At 34.0% G+C, this 18,703-nt stretch overlaps 1 protein-coding gene across 7 annotated transcripts in view; it reads left to right on the plus strand.

The window, feature by feature from the left end:
* DGKB (diacylglycerol kinase beta) overlaps positions 1-18,703 on the plus strand; it is a 358,512-nt gene that overhangs the window by 203,755 nt on the left and 136,054 nt on the right. For all 7 annotated transcript variants that reach the window (XM_026843216.1, XM_026843218.1, XM_026843219.1 and 4 more), the window contains one exon: positions 14,145-14,209. In XM_026843216.1, coding sequence (XP_026699017.1) covers positions 14,145-14,209 — 65 coding nt within the window. The remainder of the gene's footprint in view (positions 1-14,144; positions 14,210-18,703) is intronic.

Below are 18,703 nucleotides of genomic sequence, written 5' to 3' on the forward strand. Positions count from 1 at the left end.
TGTGCTGCAGCCCCTGAGCAGCTCGATGGCCCTCTGCAGGGTGTGTTCTAGTACATCCTGTGTCCTTCTAGTGATGGGGAGCCCAAGACTGGACAGCACTCTAAATGCAGTTCCAGAAGTGCTGAACAGAGGGGAAGGATCACTGTCCTGTGTATGGTGAATACACTCTTGCTGGTAGAGCCCAGGATGCTGTTGGCTGCCTTTGCTGCAAGGGCGCACTGGTGACTCGTTCAACTTACTGTCCGCAAAGATCCCTAGATCCCTTTTTGCAGATCTGCTTCCCAGACCATCAGCGCCAATTTGTATTATTGCATAACTCCACCCCAGATGCAAGTCTTTGCGTTTGCTTTTGTTGAAATTCAGGAGGTTTTCGTCAGCCCAGTTTCTGAGCCAAAAAATTTTGACAGCTGAGAGAGTATTCTAAGTATCACTTCATGCTTGCCTTTCTAAATTTGCCTCAAGAGTTCACTTTTAACCCCAACAGGAAACAAGACACTGGACTAGGTTGAGTTATTTTATAAGCTCTGCTAAGCTCTTTTAAAAATAGACATAAGTAACTCCTTGAAGGTCTCTGGATACTGAGTGGTGGAACTTTGCTGAAGGCTCCAGCGAAGAGGACGTGGTGGTATGGCCAAGATACATTCGACTCTCAAACTGGATTTTGAGTCAAGTTTTGAAGTACCTGGATATGTAAGAGTTTTGATTATGGTATAGTATCTGAAAGCTAGGTATTGTGGATTCTTCATGTAATCCAAGTTCCTCAAAGAAAACAATATTTCAGAGATCTTTAAGGCAGAAATCTTAATGAGGACAAAAATTGTCCTATATAGACATTTAAAAACTGGTATCAGTTTCTCAACAGCTTAACTTTCAGCTCTGAGCTGTGTCCTTAGCTTGTCTGTGCTTTTTAGATAAATTTATCATTTGCTTTGGAGTCAGAGAAACCAGAATGTGTTCAAATTTATTTCTTTGGAGTGTGTATATTTAAAATATATATATATATGTTGCAGGAGTAGTTGTGAAGTAGAAGTAAAAATTTTCTAGTGCCTGGAAAAAAAATTATTTTTCTACAAGCCATAGTATAAGATATCCATCAGATTATCTTAACAGAATGTTTCTGTAATATTACAATGAAAAAACGTGAAAGAATAAAAATAGTTCAGCTCTGCAGTTTAGCCTACACCACGTTTATAAGAAACTTTCTTCCTATAAAGTTTTCATAAGTGAGAGAATTTTAAACATATGCATCAGTCCATTCATAGTCAATACTGTAAGTTAGTCCATAGTTGTGAATATATTTAAATCATTAGATGATTTATCAACAGCATTGTTTGTAAGTTAATGGGAATTGTTTTCTTGAACAAAAATTTGAAAATCAGACTCTTAGTCAAATGCAAGAAGCAAAGCACTTTTCAAGATAGCATTGGCATGCCAAAAAAACCCCAAACTACCGAAAAATGCTATCTGACAGTAGTACGTTGACCTTCACAGGAATGAAATTATCTTTATCATTAAAAAGTTAATTTTTAGTTATATGACTGTATCTACAATAGGAGGAAAACGACACAGCCAGAAAAATCTGAAATCGTGACTTTGCACAAAGGTGAATGATTGCAGTTGTCAGAAGTTTGTAAGGCACATATGCTTAAAGGCACCTGATATTTCATCCATGCCGAGAGTAAATAAAATGAAGACTTTAATGTAAATAGTCTAAATAAACATCATTACTATCATATTAGAAATTTTTGTTGCTTGCATATTATGCCTCCCAAGATGATTGATCTTAGACATGACAAAAATCTGGTTTATGTTGCAGTTGATAGTAGACTGTAGTTCTTAAAGGTGAAGTTAGAGAAATGCTGTTTCAAAAGAAGATAAAAAAAAAAAAAAGCAAGGCATTAGGTTAAATATTAATTTACAATAATGGGTACATACGCTATTTAAGGAAGTCTTTATTCCACTGTGTAGTCAACAAGAGTATCGATTAGAATTAATTCACTGCAAAAAGTCTCCAATCATTTTTAACATAAGTTTTTCCTCTTTAACAGTACCCTGAAGCTTGTCTTTTTCGTGGTCAATTTAGCAACAAATTTGCAATTAATCATTTGTTGATTGCAATGAATGGTCTGTCGATAATACGCAGCTTACATTGCTAAAAGGGTTATACAGAGCTTTATTGTTTTCCTTTTGTCTTGGGAACACTTTGTCTAGCTGTGTTTCCTAGAATGGATTTTGAATAGATGTTTTGAAGTAATGCATGCCAGTTTTAAAGAGACACCATGGACTGCTCTGAGAGTATTAATCAAGATATGCCCTAACTTTCTTCTGGCATTACAGTATTTGGACATCTGTTCTGACTCCTTGTATGTGAAGTAGGACACATTGGCATAAATAAAGGGTTTCATTATCTTAAATGTCATAACATTTGTTTGAATTACTTTGTGTAGATTTTAAATGCTGAAATTGTAATCTTGGTTTTTTATAGATTTCATTGTCCTTTCAAAAGACTATAAAAATGGAAGCCTTTTAAAAATTCCATCCATAATTCAAAAAGCATGATTTACAATTTGTGCAATAACACTAAAATTGCTGTAGATTATACTTTAGTAATTTTAAACAGTGTATTTTTACTGAAAGAATACTAAGGGCAAAAAACATTTCTTACTTCAGAAACACTGCTTTTGTCACAGATAATGTATAAATGAAGGCCATTATAAAATGCCCCTTTGGGGAATGTTGACATCGATTCCTTTCTTTGGAAAGTCATGGCAGCTTGAGCTGCAGTTTTCATTTTGTCAGAAAGAAATGTCTCTTATGTTCCAAGTTGTCCTTAGAGGAGTGTCTCAATAGTATATTTCATACATCTGGATAGGAAATGGCTTTGAATACAATGTACATAACTGAAACTGGAAGAAATATTAAATTCTGGTTTCATACTTTTCCAAAAGTTGGGAAACATTTTGTTTGCACTGATCTTTAAATGGCGTAAGTTTTCTTAGGTTTTGATTAGCAAAACTAAAATCCTAGTAGAAATTGGATTTAACTGATTTACATTGCCCTTACTAATGCTAGTATCATACAAAATAGTTATAACCATTAAAACATTCTCTACTTCTAGATAACTTCTGATGTCATATGAATGTGATATTTATGGTTGAGTAAAAGTTAATATTAACTACATTTGTCTTAGCTATAATTAGAAGGATTACTTATTACAAACATTGGCAAGACAAGTGTCTGCTTACTGTGCAGCAAATTTGAGAATACTAGCTTGTTATTTAATATTGATTACATTATTTAAGTAGCTGAGCAAAGCAGCACTTTACAAACAGGTGCTCTTTGATTTGCAAATTTCTAAAAATCGAGGAGCAGCTTTCAGCCTACTGCATTGCTGGTCTTTAAAGTAAGAAGTTGAAGGGTGATTTGATTATGCTTTCATTTAGACCACAGATATATTAAGAACTTCTGTCTCATGAAGCAAAATGAGTTACTGTTACCAAAATCCAGTGTGGTTTTCCATCTGTAAAATATGTTTATAACATAACTATCTGGCCTGGAGTTCAGGGAAACTGTCCCATTCAAGTTGTTTGCAATGAAATTTTATAGATCTGACTTTGACTGTGTGCTTTAGTTGTCTCCCAAATTTGATCATCGGGAGCAGAAATCACCGTATCAGCACATTTTCAAAATGACAAAGCTCTCTAGTCATTTGTTAAAACTGTGATATACATGCAAATAAAAGTATAGTTTGCCATTTCTACATACTTATAATAACTCTCTTGCATGTATGTGATTCAATATTCCATGGCTCATTTCAAACTAAGAGCATTATTTTAAGGGATACTGGCTTCAGAGAGGAAACTAAACAATTTATTTTCTCACTCTGCTTGTTCCTGCCTCTGCACTACAGCTTGCTGTACCCTTAGTTTGATCATTTGGGGAGTAACTCTGTACACTAGATAATTAATTTGGGGAATTGTACCCCAATATGTAGTGTAAACAACTGAGCCTTCTGGAAAACCTCATCTGTGTTGGAAATCCTGAGTAAATGGGACTTATGCAAGGAGTTTTTATGCAGATATAGAATCCTCCCAAACAATTTGAGGCTGAGAATAGGATATTGGTGTAACATATTCAAAGCCACCATGAAAGCTGTAAGTTGCTAAACAACCATGACGCACTGAGCCTCTCCAGATGGTTAGGCAAAAAGCATTATGCAAGTACACGCTTGGGAGGGGGAATATTTTTGCTAGAAAATTTAAGGAATTTCTCAGTTCCACTCATACATTTCTATAGACTTTTTCACTAGTCTTCTGCAAACTTGGATCTATGACATGTGAAAGGCAACAAAAACATTTTATTAGCCCTCTCTGAAGGATCAGTGCAGCACTTCTATAGCAATTTGGACATTTTTATTTATTCAGTTCAAAATTCTGTACATGTGAAATCATAATAAAGGGCTTTAGTGCTGTTTCCAGGGTTTCTGACCACATCAAGAGCTATAGTTTTTATTTTGCTGTGAGATTGCTTAATAGTGAAATAGTATTGCATAAGCCAGTAGTGAAATACAGAATTGGTAGTTTCTAAAGTTGCTGGGTGTTTTTTCCTTTTCAGCTGAAGCCAATTTTAACTGTGCATTAGTTTTGTTTAAAAAGTACAATAAAGAACAATTTTTTGTTGTCCCTAAGTATCAACATTCTGATAATAACCTGTGATTTATACCCTTTATACCACATAATAGAACCTCTCTGTGGAATAAATAAATATATTTCACTTGAAAGCCTTTTAATGTCCAGAGTCTACAAAAATAGGTACTGCATAACCTCTGTGTGCCATACACTACTAGGTAGATAATTTCTGTAAAATGTTTTACATACCTAAATTATTTATTCAAAGCAGCTATAGAGAAAACTTGATCTGTTTCAGGAGGAAAATGTATGTGAATCAATTTTGTAAAATTTGACTACACCTACCATAAGCACGCGTTCATATCTGATAGCATTACCCAGGTCCTACAAGCATGCTCTTCAGTTGCTGTTTTTGCCTTCTCACAGCGGTGTCATACATACCCTTAAGGTCTGAACTGGATCTCAAGTGCTTACCAGTATAAGGATGTGACCTAGATTGGTAGAGGGGAAAGGAGGAAGGAAGCTTGAAGGAACCTTTGTAGAAGTGTGTGTGTGAGTTAGAAAGCTTATGAATTTTGCCAGGACTGCAAACCAAGACATATCACCAAATGATGGCAAGATCTGAAAGCCAAAGAACAAAACATCCTTGCAACTATCACTCACTCAAACTGTGGACCCTCAGAACATGACACTTCCATGGACTTGATCTGTATTCATTTAGAAGTTACATCAGGCGCTTTGCAGTGAGGACTTGATTTTCTTTCTGTATTGGAGTATTCTACAGTGGCTCACTTAACAAGAAAGTTATGGTGTAGGTAAGATTAAGACTGCATGAAAGATTGGCAACAGAATTTTGTGGAGAGTCATAACTCAAAAAAAACCCATGAAGACTATGCTTTAGTTAACTGTGCAGTCCTAAATCCCATGAGAGAAAACAGAGCCTGTTCTACCATTCCAGATATTTTGCAACAAGTGTTTAAATAGTAGGCTCATCACTTCTTCATCACCAGAGATACTCACTTGTACAGGCCAGGTCAGTGGTATTGGCAGAGGCTCTTCTCCTGCAGGGCAGACAAGTTGTGGTGAATTTATCCGCTCAGGAAAAAAATGGAGAGTGGAATAGAAGGGCACTGACACTGAACCTGGAAAATTATATTAGAGGGAAGTTCTGGAAGAAGATTCTGGGAGAAATTCCTGAAAGGGAGTGAGTTGGTGTTAGTTGTAAAGAGCTGCTTATCAAATAATGTGGATTGGACAAGTTAACTATCCTTTCTTTTAGGACAGAAAAACCCAAACATTTAGCTCATTTACCTCAAGTCGAATGGAGAAGATGGTGAAGGTGAAGAAGGTCATTGAAATTTTTCTAAGGAAGAAGCTTGACACAAATGAAAAACACTTCAAAATTAAAGTCTGAGTTATGATAACTGTCTGTCTGCTTAGTAGGGGATAACAGGTGAAGACAAACCCAAGAAAATAAAGTAGGATTCAAACAATATTTTGATTGATGCAACACAAGAACAAATATAGATATTGAGCAAAAGTCAAGAAAGTTGCTTTTAGACCTGTAAGAAAGAGCAAAGAGGCTATACAAAAAGTGTGAGGGAAAGGATCTTAAAAAGTTTGTCTTTGGAGTCAGTGGAGAGAGAGAACATCTAGCCCTAATTTATGAGTATGTGGGATTTTTTATAAATTAATATTTGTCCAATAGGGAAGATAATAAATAATATTCTAATGCAAAAATTTAAATTTCAAATAGAAAACATAATGAATGAGGAAAACAGTGACCTTTTTCAATTAAGAAAAAAATATTCTTTCAGAGTGTAAATCAGTGAGAGATGTTTGAGTGGTTTGCATACTTCTTATAAAAATAAATATCTGCTATGGAAACAAATGAATAACATAAATATGTATTAAAATTATAAGGCTCTGTTGCCAAGGCTTTGACTAACAAGTTACGGGAAGTTGCTAAGAAGAAGTCAGGTGAACATTTATTATTTGATCCCTATCAAGCACAAATGAGCATATAAAATGGGTGGTAATACAAGATTTGGCTTGAACCCCAGTGAAGATTTTGGATGACTGTTGCATTTCAGGCATAGCTTCATAAAGTTAAGAAGCTAGATGTGCTCAGCTTCTTGTATGATTAATAACAAAAAAATTCCAGATGTCAATTCAGAACAGAAACTTGTCTACATGCTTTTTGGAAGAATCTTTCCAAAGAGCTTGGTTCTTACTGTTGAGCATACTGGGAGGATAGAGAGATCATCCTGCCAGTTTAGGCACCTAAATTAAGAGCCTACATATAGTCCCTGTGAATACTACTGTAATGCCAACTTAATTAAAGCTCAAAATGAAAATACCCAAGGGCATTTGTATTTTTTGCTTAGGTGTTTTATTTTTTTTTATTAGCACAGTTTTTGAAAACTATGAGTTTAATTTTTTAAGACAATTATTCCTTATCTCAGATATGTCTTTTTCTTTATGTTTTTAATGTGATGACAATACTTAGTATCTCACCAAAAAATGCCAAGTAATTGATTATTTTTTTTAACAGTTATTTACTTTTCTCCTTTCAGAACTGCAAAAGTGCTGGGTGTGAAAGTTTAGGTGTTCATTTCATTTCAAGCTGGACAGGCTCTTAGTATAAACTTTGGTTTTGTGCTTTTTACTGAAGATATCTGTGAGCCACTGCTATGTGTTTCTGAAGAGCAGCTAAAGCAACAGCCTATTACACTGCAGTTCTTATACTGACTTTCAATGAGCTGTGTCCTTGATTGTGTTATGCTCATGTCCAGGATGATTTGGGACAATTTCAACATAGTTCTCTGTCAGCAGTTATCAGAAATGCTACTAAAGGTTTACCACAGAGATCTTTTTAATATACAAGATATTTAATACACTGTCTATATGGCTATGTTGGCTAATTGCCATGTGATCACTTTTCTTCTCCTTTTAGTGACCACATAAACATTCTGCATGGATCTAGAAGAACCCTTCTCTAGTTACAGTAAATTTAGGGTGAACAAATATAAAGAAAGGAAGATGTGCTTAGTAACACAGTGTATCCTCAGCAGAGTTCATTTTAGAGGGTGTATGTCCTCTGCATTGTATTGAATCATGGGGCAGAGTTTGTTTTAATCATCTAGTCTGATAACCTAACTGCTTTATCTCCCAATCTTCTTTGATGGTCTTTGAATATGATTAGTGACTTAAAAATATAGATACATAGAAATTTAGTGTCAGTTTCTAGAAACCAAAATAGCTCCTCAAAGGAAGTCCTTGACATACTGGTGTAAAGGCTTGTCTTACAGGACTGGTCCCTACACATCTGGGACATGTGGTCAACCTATATGAACTGATTGATAGTAAATTCTGATGAGTCAGTTTGGGTACGTGTCCACATGCTATAGATTTATACATAGACAGAACATAGAGGTAGGTTGGTTTGGGGTTTTTTTCACAAACACATATTTTCCTGCAAAATGGATTCCACTTTGTGTCTTTGTGAAACATTTCTATTGACAAATAGTGTCAGAAACTCAATACAGATCTGACTTCAAATGAAAAGGGAAAGGAAATAAGCCTGTTCCAAATATTTTGTTACAAATTCCAGATATACCATCCTCTGGTCTTTTGCCTATCATTTATAAATACCGTAGTTACTGATGTTTCATCCTGGGTTTAGAGATATTACCTTTTTAAATGAGTGTTTAAAATATGAATTGTCACTTGACTTAGTAATACATGTTCAGCTGAAACGTGTTTAAACATGACCATCGGAGGACTGGCTGTCAAGAATATCACTGACAAAATGGATAGCATTATCTTGACAGGTTTTGTGTTTTTCCTTGGAAAACCAGTAACACAAGTTTCTCAAATTTTTCCCAGATTTTTTTCTTAAAGTGAATTGTCATTATCTTTTGGTAAGACTGTATCAAAAAGAGCTTCAAATCTCTTCCTGCTCTGACCTTCTGAACCTATTACCTCTCTCAGATAATACTGGCTCAGAATAACAGTAGAAAATATAGTAACGTGTGTTTCACCAAAAACTAATGTAATAATGAAACTTTTTTTGGAAGTTTTCTCAGGTTAATGCATGTAATTTAATCAAAAATACCTGGGAGTCAATGAATCAAGATGAAATGACATCTTGATTCAAACAAGACAGGACCTGAGGCTTCTTGAGTACCTTTTTCTAGACTTGGTCATTGAATGGTTCAGTACTAACCATAGTATTTTCTTACCTTAGCCTGTTGATTAATATGGGTGAGAAATATTAAAATAAAGTACGTATTTGTGATTTTTTCTTTTTGTGTGTATGTGCAGAAAGTAGAATGCATAATCATAGGGATGTTTGTTTATCTCTAAAATAACTTTTAGTCTTAAGCCACTACAACAAACTTTATCTATTTTCAGTGATAATTTTTGTACATCTGTACTATTCCACATTAATAACTGACATGGGCTAACTGATTGTTCAGGTTAGATTTGCATTCTGATCCAAAGATTACAGGTTGCTGAATTATCCCTTAAGCTTCCTAGGCTTGTGGATCCATTAAGCCTTAATTAAAGAAGCATCGTAGAAAAAAATAATCAGACCATTTATATCCAGAGAAGATACACATTGGTCATTTGTTTGTTCACCAGCATAAAAATTATTATTTAATGGAAATTTTAATCACAGCAAGCTTATAGATAGACATATATTAAATGCATTAATCTTTCTATAAGGTTATTCACAATGTATAAGGTTACTCTTCTGAAAAGACTGCTTCAGATTGCTTTCCGGTAATGCTAATACCCATTAAAAAGATGAATATATATGTGTGTAAGTCAATCATAAGGTATTAAAGAGGTGTAGCAACTTAAGCTTCTTTTCTTCTTGGCAGGTCACTTTGAGAAATGTCCTAGTTCAATTAAAATATTTTTTCCATTTCCTAGGAGTAGATTCAGATATGCTCTGTCTGTTCTCTATCTTATCTTCACTGTCAGGATTTAAAACAAACCTGAGTGAGATATAAGGGTAGTCCAGCTACTTCAGACTCTGAACAGGTTCAAATTAAAGGTGTATATATGTGTGAATGTTTGCATGTTCATCACACATACCTCTCAAATATTCAACCTGGACATATAGAGGTACATTTTTTTTAAGAGACTACAATTTTGTAGAAAACTGGGATAAATGGCATTTTATGTTCTTCAAACACCCATTCCTTCATCTCTGCTTTCAAAAACTACAGCAGTGAGTGCAAACCATCTAAACTAGAGAGGCATACAAAAGAGAACAAGGTGTGGGGTTTTTTTTCAGATTAGATTGGTTATTCTGTGAAACAAAAGTTCAGAGAAATTATCATCTAGCTATTGTCATATATTGCATATGACATGTAAATTACTAAAAAATCATATATCTTAAAGTATTTTAGAATAGTAGCATACAACTCAAATATTCATATAATGTTCTCAGAAACACAAAATTGTCTGATTAGTTACTTAGTTCTGATTTAAGTGCTCTGTATTCAGCATTACTTCATACACCAGCATTGATTTTGATGCAGAAGTGTTCCTTTAAAATATCCATTCTTGGATGCTTTAGTGAAAAATATTACAATGCCTTTAGGTATGAAATGAGCTTTGTGACTGAAGCATGGGTGTCGTGAAAGGTGCTAGTTTCATACTATAGTGATCCCATAAAACCTTCCTCCTCTTTTCACCTTGCAGCAGGCCTGACAGCTTTGTATCTGCTCGGATCGTTATTAATAATAAAGCTCTTCCAAATTTTAGGTATGTTTGTGTGTATTTATTGTATGTTATTTTTAAAATAGAAAATATTTAGATTCGGGTATAGTGCTGCTAGAAAATTGTATTTCAGTCTGACATACATATCAATAGTAATAATAAAATTAATAAATAATGCCCACAGGTGATATTAATTATAGACCAGTATCTGACTGTCAAATGCCCTTTCTAAAAACACCTGTTTACTTGCTACCTTGCTAGGTAACATCATGAAGCACCTGATTTACTGACTCCTGGATTTTCTCTTTAACTTAAATTTTATTATAAAATACAAAAATCCTGTCTCATATTTTACTACCCATCCACAATATCAGGTACCAGGAAAGGTCAGCACATTAAGGTGTCAATATGCAAACAATATTGCACTTACGTGAGGGTATTGCTCTGTTTCTCAGTATAGTTAATTAGGTGATTTTAATGTAGTTTGTGACACGAAAAATAACTTAATTCACCATTGGTCCAGCAACAGTTGTATGCTCTAAACAGGTAAGGCTAGATGCCTCTTTTTGAAATGACTGACTGAAGTCTGCTAAAATGAATCCTATTTTAAATGTAGCTGAAACATCTCAAAATGAAGGACCCTCTCCTATCCTCATCCAGAAATACAAAACTTTTAATGGTTGTTCCTCAGTATTCAAGGATGGCGTCTCATAATTTCTGAAGCTTTTAGGAGACAAAACTTGCTTTCCTACCCACTCTCAAGTCCTGTTACTTTCAATTCTTCTAGTTGTTTTTCATTCATTTATACTAATCTGTATGCTACTATCTTTAAAATATAAGATTATAGGCCTTTGAAAGACAGAAAACTTGGTGTAGGTTTTGTTGTTTGTTTTTTTTTTTTTTTTTTTTTTTTTTTTTTTTTTTTTTTCTCTTTTCTTTTTTTCCTCCTAAATCAAAGGATTATTCTGCTCTCATGCAACCAGCATGGGCTGGTTTCAGATTTTGCTGTGGTGTGGAGTTATATTTGGGAAGAGGTCCCTGTGGTAGGCAATCCAAGGACTATGTTGGATTCAGTTAAGGGTTCAAAAGAGCAGTTGGGCAGTATAAACTGAAGAAAGCCTTAGCAGCTCCCCTGCTTTTGAGTTTATCTGTGGTTTACAGTCTCCATTAATAAAAATAGCCTTTCAACAACTTCTTTATGAAATTGGTCTGACATATGCCTGTCTTGTGTTGTGCCTATCAAAATTAGCTTTGTGTATTACTTTTTTTACCTCTCAACTCATTAAGTTAGTTGATCTGTTTTGGAGTCAGAAAATGTTCAGGCAGGGGGAAATTTTGATCAAATCAACCTTGCATGGAAACAACTGTCTGTTTGCCATCTGCAGTGGGCATTGATCCCTAGCTTGTTTGTGCCTTGCATTTGTTATGCATGAGTAAGCACATTAGCCTTTTCATTTCATTCATTAGACAGTTAGTCCTTGATTAGTGTTTTCTAGTTTCTGTCTAATATGCTAATACTCCTTTATTCATTTTGTCTTGGGTCTGTCTTTTGCTTCAGTGTATAGAAAAGTAACAGTTAACTCCAACAGTAGTCCTTTTATTTCTTTTTCATATAGAACTGGCTAACAAATATACTTTTCTAATGTTGGCACATCTAATGCGGGATAAAGTATGAATGATGGGTCTTTCTAAAGTTAAGAGAGTTATTATTTTAGTTCAGCTGGCAGGCTTTGTTTAGAAGTGTGATGTCTCAGGGTTTACTATCAGCTTTATTTCATCCGTCTCCAAGAACTGTGGGATCACTAGGATACTTGTGGATATTTGCCTTGTAAAATTGCACATAAAAATAAATTTAAAGTGATGATGAGTGCTGTTTGAGAATATAGCACTGAAAGTTTCAGATGACAGTTTGGATGACAGGACAGAACAATAAGACATTTTATAACTAACACCAGTCCATTCACTAGGGATATTTGGTGTTACTTCCTTGTAGAACGGTAAAATGTTAAATGAAATTCCATTCTTAAAGATAATAGAAAAATAAATAAATAGTGATGTATAAAGCAACAAAATATGTACATCTTGTTATTTGATCAGTGGTCACAGGTTTTGCCTAAAAATTCTATGCTATATCTTTATGTAGGTAGATTGTGTGTAAAATATTAAGACTTACATATTGCTTTTTTAGTCATAGTCTTAAAAGCTTTTTTAAATGTTATCAATCTATCTGAACGATTTTGTCTCAGACATGGCAATAAAGTTCATGCAAACCTTGAAGGTTGTACCAGTCTGTTCTCCGGAGCATGTCCTGCTTAGGATTCTAGAAAATAAAAAACTATTTTAGACATAAAGTGTTGCAACCGTCTTTGATGTTAGTGGGTACCAATGAATATGCATTAAATACTTGCTTTCTTATTTGAGATGTGTATTAATGTTGACTGGTTTACAAAAAAATAAAATATTTTAGTCATGTTTGGAATCAACAAGCATATAAAACGTTGAGTTTCCCCCAAAAGATAATAATTCTCATTGTTTGAAAATCCTTTAAAATCTTGCTAGATACAGACTTCATACTGAATTTAATACTTCTCTCAAATTCTTAGGTTTTGTTTTTCATAATATTTTAAGTTGATAAACAATGTATTGAGTTTTTTTATATACATGATAGTTGATTATACTGATAGTTTTACTTGTAGTTTTTGTCAAACTATTTACATGGGAACTGGAATTCAATTAAATTTCTTACTAACTGAACTAACTCTTCTTACATTTATATTCTTATATATGCAGCATTTTAAGACATAATTATAAAAACATAATCCAAATTGATTTCTCTGTGTTTACTTTCTCCCGCAAGACTGAAGAGTTGGTAGATTTCATTCTCTCACACCTCATTTAATACATTCAATAAATGATGAAAAAACTTCTAATGTTCTTAATTCCCAGTTTGTAAATTTTAATGATTAGTATGTGAAATAAATATTATATGATCTGGAAACATTATTTTCATACCTGCAAAGTAGGTACAAAAATGCTGTGGAAATGGTTTCTAGCACATCAGTTCCAATATTTTATTTTCAGCAACTCCCAGCACCATAATGATTCGATTCTTTTTGTTATACACATATAAGTATTTCATCGTGCTATTTCATTTCACATACACATTATTCAAGTGTGTTATTAGCATCATTTACTAAATTTTAAAATATTTTGAGAAAATATATTTAATTTCATTAACAAGTCTTTTTTTTTATATTAGTCCATTTTTTTCTCCACATGATTTCACACTCTCATAAAGCAAATGGAGCATCTCCTGGCATTTATTCCCGTTTTCTACCAAATTTTAGAGAAAGCTATTGAATTGCCACATGAGAATATCAAGCTATAGTCATATAAAGTAACTGCTAAGTTGATCACTCACCTTTACTAAAGGAATAGATTTCACAGGCTTTACATAGGACTCCTACAAGAAAGAACTGTATGACTGTTCCTATTGTAAACCCTCACCAGATCTGGATGATATTTGCTATACAGAAGTTTAGGACACTTTCAGTAAATGTAACTATCATGTCTGATTTGTAAAAAGGAATAATGGAGGCTGTAACAAGTGTAATAAAATAGTCTGATCTAGACCATTCTTGGAGCAGTGTACCAGTAAGCTTTCTAAGCTTTGCTCTTGTTGAAAGTGACAGTTCACAAGTTTACTTACAAACAAGTTTTGGTCTTCTGTTTTGCAATTTTCCTGTCATGATAGATTTATGGTTTTTTTTTTCCCGTTAGGATGCTTCAATTGCCCACAGATTCCATATCATGAGAGAAAAACATCCGGAGAAGTTCAACAGTAGGTAAGAATCTAAAAATATTTGCATATGAAAAGATTTTTTCCATGTTATTAAGATGTGTTCTGTGAGGGGTTAAATTTGGCACATCCTTTGAAATATTGATTCTTAGAAAAGAGAGGAAATCGGTGCATTTTATGTTGAGTATATACTCCCAGACTGCTTGTAGCGTAACTGTTTTATATCTGATATTTCAGCTGAAATGAATAGCATTATAAATAAACTGTTATCACATGCGAAATGTTTGACTTGTAAGATTAGCATGGACAAGATGATGCATTGTGGTATCTGAGGATCCCTGAATTGACACTTTGCCATTAGGCACTGAAGAACACTTATTAGACAGCTGCAGATGGTGATCCTTATGTTTCATTCCCACACGCACACTGGTACATTGACAGGGGGCTCTTCCATATATACTCTTAGTAAGGGCAAGTGAATGCCATTTTACACATAAATGCTTTTATCATTAAACAACTTTGGATATGTAAAAAACTCAGGAATGAGACTTTGCATCTGTTCCTTGTGTTGCTTTTTGAATTTGCAGCGTTAACTCAGAGCTTTTCTGGATATTAAAAATATATTACAATATGTACTGTAAATTTACCTTCTTGCAATATCTCGTTTGTGGACTAGATAATATTCATATTGCAGTGCTTCTGTTTGTCTCTTCTTAGTTAGGTAATTTAGCACCTAATTATGATGGGTAAAATCAATGTTTCAGAGACTTTAACATTTAAAAGCACACAGAGAGGAAAGTGAGATACAAAGTTATAGGGAATAAGCGAGGAATATCTCGAAATAATTATTAACACAAATGTTTGTTGTCATGGAGAACCTACCTATAGACTTTCTTTAGTTTTCCATGGCAGTGACCTGGAAAGTCTTGTGTAGATGCAAATCTTCATAGACCTTAGAATGATGAAATATGCTGTTTGTGCTGTTGTCTTAGAGCTGTACAGAATGACGTTTGAATATGTTTGAATATTATCTAACTTCTTACTGGTTTCATGTTGACAGTATAAATTTTGCATTTAACTGTTAGAGATGGGGGCTTTTTTCTTAAATACTCCATCTGTTTAACATCTATGCAATGACATACTATGAACCCAAGTGTTTTTTTCTAAGTTCCATAGTAAACATTTATTTTCTATGACCTCCTCTTCCTACCTGTAATGCTTCTCATTCTGAAAGAATTACACTATGAAAAGATCTGAACTCAAATCTAATCTGCGCATCCCAATGTATTATATTCATTCGGCATGACTAGAGATATTGGACATTTAGCAAATGCAGATATTCTAAGCCCTGAAGATGAAGCTAGTTTATCAGTGGTCTTTCTGCATATTTTCAGCAGTTGGCAATTATAATTTATAAAAAGCTCAGCTAATAACACGAGTTTCAGATCAGATTTCATGTCACAATAAATCATATGCCATTAATAACATCTGCTAGCAGACTCACCTTGAAATTCATCTATATTTTAAGAAACCTGATGTTTCTAACATTATCTTAAGGAAATTAATTACAAAAATATATAGTTCCAGTCCCTACCTTCTTTGGTACTGAGATATTGAAAGAAGTTGGAAAAAGCAATGATTTTCTGCGTACTGAAAGGCTATTCAGAAAGATTATGCTTTTCTAAAAAAGAATGTAAAGATGAGCAAAGTATTGTAAAAGGCTGATGTTTTAAAAAGTTTCTCCTTTTGTGTAGTGAGGAAACAAATGTGGATTCCTATTTCTGTTGAACAGAATTTTCCTATTTATGTTAGTTCACAAATAGTTTGTTCCACTAACAGTTATTTGCATGTGGCAACACTCCATAATACGTTGCAGCAGTATTTTCCTGAAGTAAGTGAAAATAAAACCCTTTTTAAGATGTCTGCTAAACCACAAGACTTAATTTACCAGAGTGTGGAATCTTCTGTGCAATCGAAATGATTTAGCATCAGCAAGTCGAACTCAAGTCACATTCATAGTGGGCTCCAGAGTTAGTAGCACATACTCATTTGAAACTCCTGCATTTTCACATGTGAATATCTATTGTGATTTAAAAAACTAAACTAATTTGGGGCTTTATGTTAGTTTTCTCTTTGATTTTCCAAGGTCTTGAGCTCCCATGGCTATCATTCAGTTTTGTAAAGCAGGTCCTTGCACTGTCGGTTCTACTCTGAAAATTAACATGTAAAAAAATTTCCTCACTGAAGAGAAACTTCTAAGTTTATACTGCGTGCAGAGTTCTTTTGAAACTCGAGGGTGTTCTATTTCCTTCAGTGAAGTAAGTTAGGTTAAGTCTGAGGTTGGAGAATCATCTGCTTTAAATCCTGGTAATGATCCTTAAATACCTAAGGGCATTCCTTGCCAATCTGATCCCAAGTTTCATGTGTAAATAGAGCATACCAGTAGGGAAAGTCCTCACATGTTGTACTTGTGTGCGAAAGCAAAATCTTTCAGTACTTGTTTACCTTCTCAAAATGAAGATGAGAGCATATCACAAGGCGTAGAAGGACTTTTTAATGACTACTAGCCAATATTGTAAAATGCTTTGGAAGTGGGCAAACTAATTATTAGGAACTCTGACACATTTTGAAACTATGAAGTGTTCACAGTTTTGGGACACAAAGACTTAGTATTAACTTTAAAAATAGAAAGAAAGAAATAAAGGTGTGGATTTCTAAACTGCCTAGAGAAGCTTAGACATTTAAGTCTTTGGAAAATCTAAGATTAAGTATGTGTAAATACTCATGAATTAAAAATCCACATTATCTGTTGTTTTTTTAAATCTTCAAATGACTTAGCAGCTACCTTGTGACATTTCTTTTCAATGAAGCACCTGTTTCAGTTTCTTATTAAATTGAAATCAAGTCCATTTGCAAAAGGGTCTTCTGTGTTACACTTGTTAGTTGCAATATGGAATGGCTCCATGTTATTTTCCAAATAAGGCTCAACATAAATATGGAACAGCGATTTAAAAAATAATCATTACTTGTTCTTAAAAATGGATCTGCAGGAGAAGAATTTTTCTTCTTGTGATGGTCAAATAGAAAAGAATGGAAGCAAGAACACAGTAGCATCCCCACCTCTGTCTAAAGAATGAATCCTAATATACCATTTTAAGTAATCATATCTTATGATCATTAGCACACATTATCAGAAACCAGTACTGACATTGCATTAAGATTTAAATGTGTTCATGAAACCCAGAATCTCAGCTGTCACATTGCCCACTCTACAGGTCTGAAGAGCTGAGAACCCTGTGCTTGAGAAATCTGGGTTCACTTCCCAGTATCTCCTGCTTTAGGAGAAGGGTCAGATTTTCTGATTTCAATGTGAAAGGGCTGAGTTAACCCCAAGGGGGAGAAAACTTGCAAAAGACAGCATTTCAAGTAACAGTATCATTAAATTAGGACACAATGTTGAAATAATGATTCAGTTATGCCCAAAAGCCCTACAGAGAGGTCTGTGTAAACATCATAGACTTGATACTGGGAATAGCAGATGTATGAGTTATGTGACTGGAATATACACAGGGAAACAAAGAATACATCAAACAAAAAATAATTCAAGTTGATACTAACTATTCTAAAATATTATTCAGTTAAATTAGGCATGCTAACTTGACTCTGTGGCACCCCATAGCATAAAAGATGTTTCTTAGTCTCAGTAAACTAAAGTAAGATTTATAAATTGCATTTACTGTCTTAAGTACATCATTTTACAGATTTTCAATTATCAATATATTTTCCTTTTTTATAAAAAAGAAATCCTAAAGCAGAAAAACTTTCTGTTCTTAATAAGTTTGTGTCATGTTCCTGACCATGTACTTTTGAGATTCCTTCTCAACTTGCTTAATTATGCTTTTATTTTATGTCAATATCTATGTACTTAATCTCTAAGGAAATTTTTAAGGAATAGAAAATACTGATTTACTTTGTGCAAGTGATCTCCAGGAGAATAAGTGTTCTTTTAATGAATATGAGTGAAGGAAATTATGCTTTTGTTTTTACCTACATGTTATGTGACACTGGTTTAATCTGGAAAGGCCACAGAAAGAAGAGGTGGGTGAAATGGCAGGTAAATGCAAAAAAGCAAAGCAAGTAAAAGCAAGTTCTTCCATGTGTCCCACCTTGAGTACTGCACTATACAAGGTAGTTATCATAGTATCATATCTTGACTGACCTAAAAAAGAAAGAAAAAATCCTGTCATGCAAACACTTGTTGCTATATTCAAAATCCTTTTCATAAAAGATTTCTAACCCAGTCTGGCAGCAAAGAAACCACAACATAGTTATTCGTCTTGAGTATTGGAGATTCCCCAAATCACTTGCTGTTGAAAGAAAGTACTAGCTCCAGTTTGGTGACTGAGATTAAAAAAAGATCAGTGTAAACCTTCCCCTTTTCTTTGCATAAGGCAACCTCAGTTTAAAAGCAAAATCATGTGTCATGGAAGGAATAAAATGCTCCATTTTCAGATGTGCTTAGCCTTTGTTTTAAAGTTGA

The sequence above is a fragment of the Athene cunicularia genome (genome assembly GCF_003259725.1).
Source record: "Athene cunicularia isolate RWA chromosome 2 unlocalized genomic scaffold, athCun1 chr2_part1, whole genome shotgun sequence".
NCBI classification, from domain to species: Eukaryota; Metazoa; Chordata; class Aves; order Strigiformes; family Strigidae; genus Athene; species Athene cunicularia.